Source organism: Homarus americanus, unplaced genomic scaffold (genome assembly GCF_018991925.1).
Source record: "Homarus americanus isolate GMGI-L3 unplaced genomic scaffold, GMGI_Hamer_2.0 scaffold33468, whole genome shotgun sequence".
NCBI classification, from domain to species: domain Eukaryota; kingdom Metazoa; phylum Arthropoda; class Malacostraca; order Decapoda; family Nephropidae; genus Homarus; species Homarus americanus.
In genome coordinates, this window is record NW_024714177.1 from 3,853,057 (window position 1) to 3,867,778 (window position 14,722).

Sequence of the window (14,722 nt, forward strand, 5' to 3'; positions counted from 1 at the left end):
CCTTACGTCTGCCCTGAAAATCTAACTGGAATCTAATTTCTTTGTGATCGCTGTTTGCAAGTTCGTTCCCTACCTCGACATTGCTAATGAGGTTTTCTGTGTTCGACACAAACTTTTATGATAACAAGATAAGATATATTGATTTGTTGTTAACATCTTAAAATTTATCACTAATTTTGATTTTATTTACTCACTAATTTATAATTTCTCAGTTCGAGTTAAAAAAGAAGTCTGTCATACTCCAACGTTGTACAATATCGATGAATAAATATGTTCTTGAGTCGTGTGGGAGTGAAGGACCCTAGCGTACATTCAGGTAATTGACGAGTTGTGAGCCAGAGTAAACCATGTCAGTTTCCCCTCACCCCCTAGTCTGTGTCATTCAGTGGTTTGGCGATGATGTTTTACATAGAGGGAGCGAGGTCGCTTATAGTGACGTCCCCCTGCTCTCTTCCCTGCAGACGTCAAGCCAGAAAACATCATGTGCCAGACTAAGACTTCTACCAATGTCAAGCTCATCGACTTCGGCCTGGCGACTAAGCTGGATCCAAACGAAGTGGTGAAGATCTCGACAGGCACGGCCGAGTTCGCAGCGCCAGAGATCGTAGAGAGGGAACCCGTCGGCTTCTACACCGACATGTGGGCCGTGGGTGTCCTCGCCTATGTCCTCCTCAGTGGTCTATCACCCTTCGCTGGTGAGAATGACATAGACACTCTCAAGAATGTGAAGGCCTGCGACTGGGACTTCGATGAGGAAGCCTTCAGCAATGTGTCCAACGAAGCCAAGGACTTCATCCGCCGTCTCCTCATTAAGAACAAGGAGTAAGTATTTCTTCGGATGGTGACTTAAATTACTGGCGTCTTTTACTGGCTGGATCATATGTCCAAGCTATTTCATTAACTTTTGTATTGACAAACATATAACTCTTGTTTAAGCTTAGTTGAAGTTCTTGGTCTACCTCCCAGGACCTTTTCAACAGTGTACTGGCCAATTACTGTTTATCTTTCAACTTGACGCTTTCTTCTGTTCTGCCAAACTATGCAACATTTCCCTGCGTCTTCTCGGAGATCCCCAGCATGTAGCGCCCAGTAAAGCCTCACCCGCACTCTCCGACACTACATCCCTGGCCCAAGCCTCCCAATTAACCTTCTGGTACCTCCCACAGGAAGCGCATGACCGCACACGAGTGCCTGGTGCACGCGTGGCTGCGCGGTGACTACTCTCCCCGCCTGGAGCCCATCGATATGATGCGTTACATTCCCATCCGCGATAAAATCCGTGCCAAGTACAAGGAATGGGAGAAGTTCCTCCTGCCCATTGGTCGCCTTGCGGAATATTCCTCACTCAGAAAACTACAGCTGGAAAAATACAGGATACACGACACGCATTTCGGTAAGTTCCTCCTCCTCCATGGCGGGTCTCTTACCCTCATCTCCCAACTATTTATGCTAATCTCACAACTTACACAAAGTCGTGGATTAAATCAGGATATTTTCCTAGTGTGCATCAACTTCAGGGTGTTTTATGTGTTGTTATTAACTGGTAGTCAGTAGGATTACTTCGAGTTAACACAGTAGAGACTCTTTATATCAGTGAAGTAATTAAGGTATTCATCTGTAACAACTTTCACTGCAATATTTGGTAATTTGCATAAACAACTTCGTAAGAACCTGTTATCACATTGTACCCTATCTGACACGACCAACACTTCTTTGTTCCTCATGTATTAATCTATCTCTGTCGGACATAAGTTAATACTGCGGTATCTCAACAGACCGGCGACAGTGTGCACCAAGGTTTGTTATCCGGCCGCAGAACGCCTTCACCTACGAGGGCCAGAGCGTCAAGTTCTCATGCCGCATTGTGGCTGTGGCGGCCCCCACTGTCTGCTGGTTCCACAACAACATGGAGCTCCGACAGTCTGTCAAGTATATGAAGAGGTACTCGGGAGAGGACTACTCCTTCGTCATCAACCGTGTCAAGTTAAGCGACCGGGGCGAGTACATCATCAGGGCCGAGAACCACTATGGCGCCAGGGAGGAGCCCGTCTTCCTCAACGTCCAGCGTGAGTCTCCTAATATGTTTTCTTAAATCCCTGTTATACTGTATGTTACCAAGGCCATATTCTTAGGTTCCTCACCAGGGCTCCAATTTAGCGACTGTGTTTACTTCCTCTCCCTTTGTTAGGCCATATTCTCACCACACCCTCCAGTTTGAAACACAGGAATCAACTTATATTATCTAATATGGTGTTATCATACTTTAAGAGTCATGTTAAGTTTGATAGATGGTGTTACAGTACTTGAGAGCCTCGTTGTGGTGCTGTGAGTTTCCATGTTTGAGAACTAAGTTTTTGAGGCGTCAGGACAAAGTTCTAATGGGATAAAATATTGATTTTTTTTATTCATATGATAAATTTAGTTAAGGTATTCCTATGATCAGAAATGAAGTAACTAGAGCTTGTGTGTGTGTGTGTCGCAGCTCTGCCTCCGGAGGTTCCTCAGTACAGACCACAGGAACAGATCGTCCGTCGCCGACAGCCGCTCAACTACAAGTTGTGGCAGGAGGAGGGTGAGGGAGCCCCAAGCTTCACCTTCCTGCTCCGTCCTCGTGTGATCCAGTGCCACCAGACCTGCAAGCTCCTCTGCTGTCTCGCCGGCAAGCCCACGCCCACCGTTAAGTGGTTCAAGGGAACACAGGAGCTCACAAAGTTCGATTATTCCATGAGCCACGCCGACGGTGTGGTCACTATTGAGATCGTCAACTGCAAGCCCTCCGACTCTGGCAAATACAGATGTGTCGCCACCAACCACCTGGGCACTGACGAGACTTCCTGTGTTGTTATTGTTGAAGGTATGTACCCACCCACCGAGTGAGCCTCCGTCATCTCTGCTTCATATTAAAACAGTTCACATTCTCAAATATGGTCACCATATTATGAATACATCAAATTTGAGCAATGATATCAAGTTAGGTTAATGATATCAAGTTAGGTTAATTGGGGTAAACATTTCATCTATATTCTGTATTATCTTATGAAGCTCCCTGACACTCATCCTGTGAATTTCCTCATTGTAACGGAGGACATTGATCTTAACTTATGTTTCAGAATATTTATGTAGTTGTAGAATTTATTGCAGTTAATGTACAGTAACAAGTCTCTTCTCAGTACTTTAATCACATAGTGTCTCTCTGTGTTACTGTATTTTGGCCACAAAAAGAGCGTAGAGCAGTTGTATACTTGGCTTCACTCTGCGCAAGTCTTCCGCAAGTCTCAACAATTAACTCCGCGTCTCACACCACTTCTCTTCCATCTTCATCTTTATTTACCGCCTGACGGACTTTATCGCATTTTATGCTGAGTCGTCAACTTGAATATCATAGCTCGAGTAGTGTGCGCTTCTCTGCATTCTCTTTGGTTGTGCCGACAGGGACAGCTAAGCTAACACCCTGGTCTAGAAGCTCATTCACCAAGAACCATTCGCAATCTACCCTTTTGCTTCGAGTTGGCATTAATACGAAGCTTATTTTCTGATAAATCTCGTTCAAAAGTTCAGTTTTCTTTATTAATAAGATTTAAAATATAACTGTTTTCAGAGCTTTTATTAATGACATTTTGCTTTACAACTGAATACCTTAACCAAGTGGCTACGACACTGATTACTTTCAATCCCCAATAATATCTGACAGTAAACTGGTTTTCGATTTCTTCTAAAAGGCCACGGAGATCGGACGCCGGAACAGAAGACGTTGATGACTAATCTGAAATTCTCAGGTAAAGCCGGAGACACAGTGTGTACAAAGGCCCGGGTACAACCACCTGTGTGAGGTAGCGGGGGTGTATAGTGTGTTGTGGGGAGAAGGGTGTGTATGGTGACGGAGAGAGGGGGGTATAGTGAGCCAGTGTAGTGTACAGCCCGAACATCAGTACACAATAATTAACTTTAACCTGGCATTTTCTTCATTGATACAAGTACATGTCATTATAAGGACTTGATAAGTACACCATTGGTCCATTTTCATGTTCTATATCGCAATGTAAGTCAGAAAGTGGGGTATAGTTACCCTGAGACGCCAAATTCCAAAATACGGATTTCAACTCCAAGGTCACAAAAATAAACTATGTCTCATTATCTATACCATCCAAGTCACATATTACAGTACACCTGTATATGTACTGTATTGTCATTCTTACGCTACATATCGCTCAGTTCACGGTTTAGCATTTTTTTTCGTCATACACCACCCTGGTCTGACCATACACACCACCTAGGCCACACATTATACACCCAGTATGACGCTACACATCCTAGGATAGATGGTTACCTTCCCAGCTGGTTGTAGCCAGGGATGAATTGCTTTTGCGTAGTGCGCGCCGTAGACACTGTGATCCCCAGGCTGGCTATGTAGCGTGTACGGCTAACGCTTTGTTTCCATCCAGGGCATCAGCTGGCCCGTCCGTGGCTGCCTGGTCGCTGATGCCTGTGTCTTGGTACCATAAGAGGAACTGTGATATAACCCAGTTTTGATGGGGGTTATTCATGATTCACACATGGACCAACGTTGATTATAACAAACATAAACATCCATCCCTTTACCGATATTAAACATTGTTAAAGTGAGAAACTTAGCATTACGAAATTTTATCCTTTTTTTTCCGTTCGTTTCGCATTTCATGTTGGCCCACCTTTTTAAAGCGGGATGATATTTTTGTGGTCTTTTCGAAGCCACGCACACTTCTAACGACAATTAATAATCGTTAATTTGGTTTTCATTGTGTTATAAACTATCCACATAACATTAAATATACACAATATAGCTACACCTTTTTTTACGGGATTATTTTTGTGAACTGCCTATATTTTTGGGGGGACATCCTGTTACTCTCCGCAGTCCTAAACCAACACTGCAGAAACTTAACCTAATGCCCATACTAGAGAACGGAGTGGGTCCTTCCCTCCAGGCAGCGTGCAGCAGCCTAGCATGTTGGTACTGCTGCCCTCTTGTCACCCATCATGGAGGCGCTTTGTATAATTTAGTTAACACCCTTTATCTCCTGCTTGTTTTAACATAAACTTTTCTTTTCTTTCTTGCTTAAAACCCAAGGTAATGAGGTAACAGAAGAACAGACTCGCCTACTTAAGAATCTGTCAAGTGAAGGTAATGCTTTTTAAATAAGTACCGTTAGTCTAATCCCTTTTTTGGCGAGTGTTGTGTAGTCGCTCCTAGATGCTACGTCGGTGCTTGTGGTGGCAGGAATTACAGAAACATTATAACACACTGGTATAGTGTATGGTAATTCTCTTCTGAAATCACTTAGCTTTCCCAATACGTAATTCCTACATTATTTTTCTCGCGTATTTGTACTTAATATTTTCGTACTTCCTGACGCCCAAAACACCGATAAGCATTGTGTTTCGAACTTACCTCCAATATTTATTGTCTTATTGAGGAAGTCGTGTGTGTGTGTGGTGTGGTCGTCATCTCTAATACTGTGGTAACCTAGCAGGAGTCTATTAGCTGGTGATACACAGCTCCCTGGCAACTGACGGAGGCACACCAGTCGTGTCTTGTGTGTCCGCCGGCAACCTTCGCCAACATCGATCGCTCTGGTAGCAAAAGAAATGTTGCACCAGCAACCAATTTTTTTTAACAAGCCAAAATCTTGTAGCAGTGAATGATGAAAATTTTTAATAGTTTAGTTGAGCAGTATTTTAGTGATTTAGTAATAGCAGAAAACAATTGTAGATACGAGATGTTAGTTATATTGTTAGCGTACCATCAGTGTAGGTAAGATAAATTAAAGGGTGCTGACTCGTGCCAAGAATCATGTAACATGACCAATGGCAGATTGCACTCTCGCTATAATGTAATGTCATTATTTCCCACGGAGTGTGTTATGTACAGTGAAGATAAACTACTACTTACACTCAAACGAGAGAAAGCTGAAAACTATCTTAGTCATTTGAAGTCACTTCAAAATCCTTTGAACTAGTGCTGGATACCACGGGCTTCATCACCAGCTTTCCTCAGTCTCAACCACCAGTGTCGTGTCAGCACTTTCTATTCCTTCTTTTAATCGAATAATAACCTGTACGCGGTAATACAGTTCACCTCTCTTACCAAACCAGTTCGGACAGTTTAACACTCTACCAGTTTACCGTTCTTGCAAGCTTTGTGCTTTGTTTTATACATCAACGACCTGTGTCCACACTCAAATTAATTTCTTCCGGATGGCGTCAAACGCCAGGAAACTAATTGTCCGAGTTTCCATTGTACTTCTTAAATATCTTCACTGCATTAATTTTTGTTTCCTCCCAAATGGTTAACTTCCGTTAGGGACCAACATTTAATCAATCAACCATTCAGTTAAGCGCCCCGCCTTTTTATAATAATTTCACAGTTTTTTCACGGTTTTTGTACCCTTTAGCACTCCTATGTGTAAAAATCATTTGTGAAACTCGTCATCCCGTTCAGAACTACAGTGTTTCCAGTTACAGTGTCTCTTCGTCGTTTATAAGTGTACCTGTGTATACCTTACACTCTACAAGGTAACTTTGGCTCTGTACTTATTTTTCTTTTCTCCTCAAAAAATATATTCTTCTTCCTTATATAATTTATTCTGGAAGTATTTTTTCTTATTGTTATAAAAATTAAACTCACCATTTCAAGACATTTGGTTATGATAAAATAAATGTTTAGAAATGATTAAGTTTTCTAATCTTTTGACTTTTATTCCTACCTGGTGCTCCACGCCACGCCCACACTACCACGCTCACTCCACCACCACGCCCATGCTTCCATGCCCACACCACTCACCACGCCTACACCATCCCACCCACGTCACTCATCACACCCACACCACCCACCACAACTCACATCACCCACCACAACCCGCACCACCCACCACAACCCGCACCACCTACCACAACCCGCACCACCTACCACAACCCGCACCATCCACCACACCCGCACCACTACTCACACACACACACACACAGACCGAAGGTATATCGAGACGACGATCAAGGACTTGCCGCCTCCACCGACGCCAGCCATAAGAGTAGATGATTCGAGCTCCTCAAGTTACTTCAGCTCAACACACAAGGTACGACTCTACTCTCTCTCTCTCTCTCTCTCTCTCTTGTCACCTTGAGGGACGCCTACTGGACCATTCTGGACCATACTGGACCTTGTTAGTTTATAGTGGACCATCTTGGAGTATACTCGAGCACTCTGGACCATAAGGGATCATGTTGAAGTATACCGGAGCATTCTATACTATGTTGGATCACGTTACAGTATATCTTAGGATACTTGATGCTGGGACGTATTTGACCATCTTAGATTATAATGGACACTGTTGGACCAGTTGGACCATAGTGAACCATGATAAATTATACTGGACCTTGTTAATGAACCGCATTTGGACACACTGGACCATGTTTGAACACACTGGACCATGTTTGAACACACTGGACCATGTTTGGACACACTGGACCATGTTTAGACACACTGGACCATGTTTGGACACACTGGACCATGTTTGAACACACTGGACCATGTTTGAACACACTGGACCATGTTTGGACACACTGGACCATGTTTGGACACACTGGACCATGTTCAATCAAAACTGACCTCAATGGATCTTATAGATTTAGTTATATTAATGAGTTACTAAAATAAGAGACCCCACTTGGCAAATTTCCCAGTAAGACACGATCAGCGCGCCTCTAGTGGCCAAGTCGCTCCTAAGATGTAAACACACCCGCTGTTTGGTGTAACAATACAATTCTCATAATATACATATCAAAACACCATGATATTTTATTTCTCCATGGATGATGAGAAGTTAGAATATAATTTGTTATTGAATTTGCTTATGGACACTTGAATCGCCGAGAGTTAATAAGTTAAAAGGGGCTACTGTGACTGGTGTCGTTTGTTAACCTGCCGAGTCAAGTCTCTTATGCTAGGAACTCAATTTGTCCTTTTTTTATAGAGATTCCGAGTCTAGTCTCTTATGCTAGGAACACAATTTGTCCTTTTTTTATAGAGATTCCGAGTCTAGTCCCTTATGCTAGGAACACAATTTGTCCTTTTTTTATAGAGATTCCGAGTCTAGTCTCTTATGCTAGGAACACAATTTGTCCTTTTTTTATAGAGATTATTAATGATTGAGGTTCACTGTAGATGTGAGTTAAAGATGATTCTAGAAGGTTTTTATCATATTATTATATAAGTTGGTTAATTATTTTTCTTTCTTAAGGGCATTTAAAAGATTATGAATCATTATCATCATGTTTGGCTTATAACTTAATATTATTTAATCAAACGTACTTCTTGATGCTTACAATATTAAAATAATTTACCAAAGATTTTTTTTCTTCTTGATGCTTTCAATTAAACACGTCTTTACTAATAAAAATGCAATTACTTAACAATCTAATGTGGAGGTAACAAGTACTTTCTCTTCTCCACCCTCTCTTTCTCACTCACTCTTACTACCACTACTACCATCACCACCACCACCACCATCACCACCATCGGCGCAATACTGCTACTGCTGCAACTAATCTCCTGGTGGTCCCCTCTATGGGTTGGCTCACCACCATTGATAAAACTAATGCTGCACCACAACGCCACCACTAACACCACACTCTTCCACACACCACCACACACCAACACCACCACACCACACCACCACACACACTTCCACACCATCCACACCACCACCACCACACCACCACCACACCACCACCACACCACCACCACACCACCACACACCACCACCACACTACCATACACTAACACCACCACACCACGACCCACACCATCACCATCATCTCCACCACCTCCATTCCCATCACCACACCAGTCGGCCGCGACCATCGCTGTTACCAGTAGTTCCTCGGTCCGTCAGGACGGTCGCAGCAGCACCAAGGTGGAAGCGACCTCCTCCTCCTCCTCCACCACCGCCGCCGCCAGCAGCAGCACCACCTCCGGGGCCAAGAGAACACTCAAACCCTACGGCAAGAGGCAAGATTCCACGGGCACCACCTCCAGGTCACGCTCAGCCACCAAGGAACTCGAGTGTAAGTCACAGTGATGAGAGCTCTTATCTGCAGCGTCAGTAGTGTGCCAGATGCGAGTTGCTAGTGAAATGATTCTTAGACTGTCAGAGTTATCTAGGACGACAATAAATAAATTATGAAGTAATTTTAATATTATAATGATTTTACTGCACTTCAACAACTATGGTCTCTAAACACATAACTAGGTTAACAATTAAGACATTACAAGAGATATATCTATACAAAGGGATGAAACTGGATTACAATAGAACTGGAATGTACGTGATTAATCCAGATGTCTGAATGTAATATTGCATATTATGTTGATTTATTTGTTTATGAAAATAAATATATTTTTTTAGAGGGACGGAGCAGGACAGGGGAGAGCCAGAACAATATCTGTAGACCGTGCATCAGTGAAATAGTTTCTGATCGTTACATGTTTTTTATAAATACAAAATAGATATAATTTATACTAAAAACTACATAACACAGGATGGCAAGACTCGGTTTATTAATTAATAAATCTTTATTGGTTATATGTAATCTAAAACATAAGTGTTGCTGGACCAGGCGCTATATTGTCAGTGAACGGAGTACTTCTAACAGGCTCCTGAGTCGGTACATAACGAACAACCACCCTCAGTATTATTTTTTAATCAAATTAAGTGACTGTGATAGGGAGTTGACCCCTACCGCCAAAACCAGAATGACTCTCGTGCTAAAAGTCACAGTCATGTGATAGCTCTACACCTGTTCCGCCCAGCGTACCTGGGAGTTAAGCTAAGAGATGACAACATTTTTATAGTTGATGTATTAAAGTAACCTAGGTTGACTCTGCCTGCCTCTCCCCCTTACAGTGCCTCCAGATGACTCTCTCATGGGTCCTCCTGGCTTCTCTGGCGAGCTTCCTCCTACTCTGTCCATCAAGGATGGTGAAGCCTTATGCCTCAAGTGCACCGTTAAGGGTGACCCAGAACCACAAGTCTCCTGGTTCAAGAACGGTGAGCCTATTAGCTCCTCCGATATTATCGATCTCAAGTACCGTCAGGGTCTAGCGTCCCTCAGTATTAACGAAGTGTTCCCAGAAGACGAGGGATTGTACGTATGTAAGGCCACCAGCTCCCTGGGCTCCGCCGAGACAAAGTGTACTCTCAGCATAACCCCGATGGAGCAACAGATTAACGGTAAAGGCGGCCGGGGTGACAAGCTGCCCAGAATCTCCGAGCACCTCAAGTCACAAGAGGTTCAAGACGGCACAGCCCACACGCTCTCCTGCAAGATTGGCGGCGCCAGTAAGTTCGACGTAGTATGGCTCCACAACGAGAAGGAGATCAAGCCTTCCAAAGACTTCCTGTACGTGACCGAGGGAAACACCTATCTGCTCAAGATCGCTGAGGTCTTCCCCGAGGATGCCGGAACCTATACCTGCGAAGCCTTCAACGACATAGGCGAGACCTTCAGCACCTGTACTCTGGCCGTCATAAGTAAGTGAACACCTTCAGGATCACATGCTTCTGTAGTTACTGCCACATTTGGCCTCTTGAATACTTCAATTATTCATATGTTCTACTTTTAGCACGTCATATCTTATATTTCTCCGCTTTATACATAACATTCATTCAGTCTGCCTGTCTGTCTGTCAGTGCCAATATTGTTTACCACCTCTACCCCGTGAGTCAGTCGTCAACATGACCTTCCTCCCCCCACAGTCCCAGGAGAGGAGAAGAAGCAGCCGGCCTTCAAGAAGTTCCCCAGGTCTCAGACGGTGATGGAGGGTAAGTCAGCCGCCTTCAGCGTCAAGTTCGAGAAGGATCCGCTCAAGGTGTCATGGATCAAGGATGGCAAGCCTGTGGATGAGACCTCGACACGCTTCAAGTTCCAACAGGAAAGCAAGAAGGAGTTCTCTTACGAAATCCCCAGCTGCCTGCCGACGGACGTGGGTCAGTACGTGGTTAAGGCCACGTCCAAGAAGGGTGACACCACCGCTGCCTTCTCCCTCAACGTCCACACCGCCGACGACCTGTGACTTGCCCTCTCCTCCCCATAAGGTTAGTAATACCTTGCCAAGACTACACCAGTCCAGTCCCAGACATTGAGACATAATTTGAGAGGTTTTGTCATTATTTTAATACCTGAGATGCAGTAACACCTGGATATACTATAGTAGCTGAACCTCCCTTTAGTTTTTCACGTCTAAAATCGAGTCAGAAGCATTATAGAAATTCATTATAAGTTTGTTTATGTTTCTTCTAAGTGGTGTGTATTTCGGCAGATTGGACCACGTGGCCGCCACAGTTGCGTGAGTCTCGTGATCTGCGAGAACTCACGTGACTGACGAACTCCACGGCCACTCAGCCAGTGTACTCTGGCTGAGTCGGCCCTAGAGCAAGCATTTTCATCGTGTTATAGTGACTGTGTGCATGTTCGCTTCTGTGCTACATGTATTTTTCCTATGAGATGATTTATTATTATTAATACAATTATTAGATTATAGCAAACCTGTTGATATGGAAGAGATGTGTCTGAGGCGAGAAAGAATTACCATCATATCAAAGTTTTCTGCAAATACGTGAACTAGATGTATGTATTCAGTTTTGTGTCAAATTCACTACATTGTATATTGCTCCTGTATTGGGAACTCCGTGTATAGTTACTGAGTACTGGGCGAGGAAGGAGGGAACGTGCGCGTACGCTAAGAGATGAACTCTGCGCACCTGAGGCCCAGCTTGACCCATGTCTTTAGCTGGTTCCCTCTTAGGTCAAGGTTACCTCAGTCCATTGTTCAGATCTTTTTAACCCTTTTGATTCTTAATAGTGTTTTGTTCAGAGTCTTTATTAGTTTTGCCGTAATCTAACCTCGGATGGATGGAACAACCCGCTCTTGTATGGGTTGGACTTGCACCACAACTCATATGACTGCGGATTGTGCGCCTGCCCACCTCTATAACATTCTTATATCTCTTTCTCCGTTTCTCAACGCCTCTCTTTATTCTCTCTTTTCAAAAGTTCCCGCCATGTTCTCGTCATTGTACGTCATCAGCCTAAGCACCAATCACATAGGTCCCTCCGCTGTTCCCCATACTACGTCATCAGTCCATGAACCAATCACAATGCACAACTACGATGACATGGTTGCCATTAGTAACGTATGTCAGATTCTCAGCTGACTGATGAGTATGGTACAGTGCGCTCAGATAGCACATACGTTAACTGTATGATAATTACCACTGTAACTTGTATAAGGCTTTTACGCGAGAAATATATGTGAATTTTATTAACTTCGTGTTTATATTTCCTCAATTTGTCTATATTCCAACATTTTTATATCGCTGTGTTTATATATTAATTACTCTCTTTGTCTATATCTCCACATCTCCTCCGTGTATTAATAATCTTTGCGATCTGGTCAGTGAACTCTTCTCTTGTAAGCCTTGCCGTTTATAATTGGTGAAGAGAATACAGGTTAAAATTTTGCTTAGTTTCAGCATCAAATCGACTTTCCAAATACAGTATGATACATAGACTGATCAAAGAAAATATTCTTCATGAGTTGAGCCATTGACATTTGATAGGTGTGTCTGCCAACCACACTATCTGGGAAAGATTAGCTCAATTTCCAGTGAAGTGATTGCGAGGCTGAAAGAGGAAGATGTTGAGACTGGGAGAGTCTGTGAAAGACGACGGCACAGACTAGTGGAAGGTGGTGAAGAGAGGGCCGACAAGGCTGGTGCTGAAGAAAGCCAAAATAGCTAAGTGTACAAACTCTTTTAGTCCTTTGGAGGACGAAATGGACGGTAAGATAGTTAAGGATAAGGCGGGCAAAGAAGATAGGAAAACTTTAATTGTTGCTGAGTCGCAAGTAAGGTACTTGGAGCGTGCCTTCTATAATAAAGGCAGAAATAAGAGGACAATAGTGTGTTTTCTCTAAGCTGAGATGGGTAACGCAGTAGACGGGATGGACAATATCATGTTTGGTAATGGAAACAAACCCATTATCTGCCTCAGTGCAGGGAGAGTAGGAGGGTTGGCAGTGAGTGGTTGTCAAGGGCAGTTAGTGTTAAACGTCATTAAAAACGGGTCCTGGAGGATAGTGAATGTGATACCGCTTTTCAAGAAGGGAGATAGATACTATCCTCTAACTATACTGTACCAGCCCTTGGAGTAAAAGCAGATGCAATTCCTGGACGTCTTAACCAAATTAGATTTATGGTTAACCGACCAGGATTATTTTTCGGGCAATGTTCAAAATTTGTGGGGCTAACCATAGATTTATACCAATTGTAGTAGAAAGTGAGTCAGTCCCAACTTTTTTAAATTGAATTGCTGGAAGCAATAATTTCAAGCTCAACTCGAAACCACCTCTAAAAACACAAGTTGATCAATGATCACTAGCATGGCTTCACAAGAGGGCGTCCTTGTCTGGCAAATCTATGATCTTTCCATTGTCATTCTAAAAGGTGTATGCGCCTACTGCAACACACATACACCTATAGTTCAACTTACGGATCTTGAATCTTCTCTTTATGATGTCATCTGGCTCAAAATATCTCTACCAACTATGACTATTTTCCTTTGTTCCCTATACTATTCTCTCAACTCTACCAACTATTTAGAACTCTTTGACTATCCCACTTCTTGCCATGAGTCGTTGCTATCCACACACCCCAACACCGAGATCCTCTACCTAGGGGATTTCAATGTACACATCACAGAGGTTTTATTTGTATTTATTTTATTCTTATTTTTTTGCGGGAATTAGCCCACCCTGGTACAGGTCGAACGACCCACAACGGGGCCTGGGGGCGAAAAAATAAGAACAGAAAGAAATTAATATAGAGAAGAAAGGGTTATACTGTGTTAATCTACACCACGAAGATGCCGGAAAACCAGCCTTTTAAGGTGAGACAGATTGTATATGTATGGAAACACAGAAGAAGGCAGAGCATTCCACAGTTTGGCTGTGTGATGAAAAAAGGATGTACTATAACGGGCTATTCTAGTGTGACCGACATCCACAGACAAACGGTGGGCACTGCAAGCAAGGCGTGTGTTACGAGCCCACGGCCTTGCCGGCGGTACACAGGATGCCAAATCCACCGAACATTGCCCGTTAAAGTACTTGTAAACGAGAGAGAGTGAAGCAACAGTGCGGTGAAGAGAAAGGGAAGAGAGATTGTCGACTAAAGGAGAAGAGTTAATAAGACGAAATGCCTTTGATTCCACCCAGTTGGACAGAAGAAGAGCCACCCCAGATATGAGAGCAGTACTCCAAGTTAGGACGAATGAATCCCTTATATACTTGAAGCAACTGCTCAGGAGTGAAGTAGCTACGGCATCTGTACAGCATTCCCAGCTTTCGGGAGGCAGCTTTAGTTGGCAGAATGATAGCGTCATGAAATGTAATTGGTGAGAGATCATCTAATTTAGAAAATGTATTTGGTAAATACTGAGTTTTATTACTATTGAATTTAACCAAGTTTGTACCTCCCCATTCAGAGATGCTACACAGATCCGCATTGATAGAAGTAATGATATCAGCTCTAGAAACAGATCTAGTTTGAGAGTTAGGTGGAACGGGAAAATGTGAAGAAGAGTGAAGAGTAGAATCATCAGCGTAAGAATGGATAGAATTAGTTGTAGT

At 43.2% G+C, this 14,722-nt stretch overlaps 1 protein-coding gene across 1 annotated transcript in view; it reads left to right on the forward strand.

Moving 5' to 3' along the window:
- The window catches only part of LOC121877110 (twitchin-like), a 144,835-nt gene extending 132,476 nt beyond the window's left edge, over positions 1 to 12,359 (forward strand). Inside the window, exons 98-107 of the mRNA XM_042382741.1 lie at positions 462 to 822; positions 1,167 to 1,393; positions 1,776 to 2,066; positions 2,483 to 2,854; positions 3,720 to 3,776; positions 7,003 to 7,109; positions 8,883 to 9,099; positions 9,939 to 10,565; positions 10,791 to 11,129; positions 11,354 to 12,359. Coding sequence (XP_042238675.1) covers positions 462 to 822; positions 1,167 to 1,393; positions 1,776 to 2,066; positions 2,483 to 2,854; positions 3,720 to 3,776; positions 7,003 to 7,109; positions 8,883 to 9,099; positions 9,939 to 10,565; positions 10,791 to 11,107 — 2,576 coding nt within the window. The 3' untranslated portion in view covers positions 11,108 to 11,129; positions 11,354 to 12,359. The remainder of the gene's footprint in view (positions 1 to 461; positions 823 to 1,166; positions 1,394 to 1,775; positions 2,067 to 2,482; positions 2,855 to 3,719; positions 3,777 to 7,002; positions 7,110 to 8,882; positions 9,100 to 9,938; positions 10,566 to 10,790; positions 11,130 to 11,353) is intronic.
- Positions 12,360 to 14,722: the final 2,363 nt, after the last annotated feature.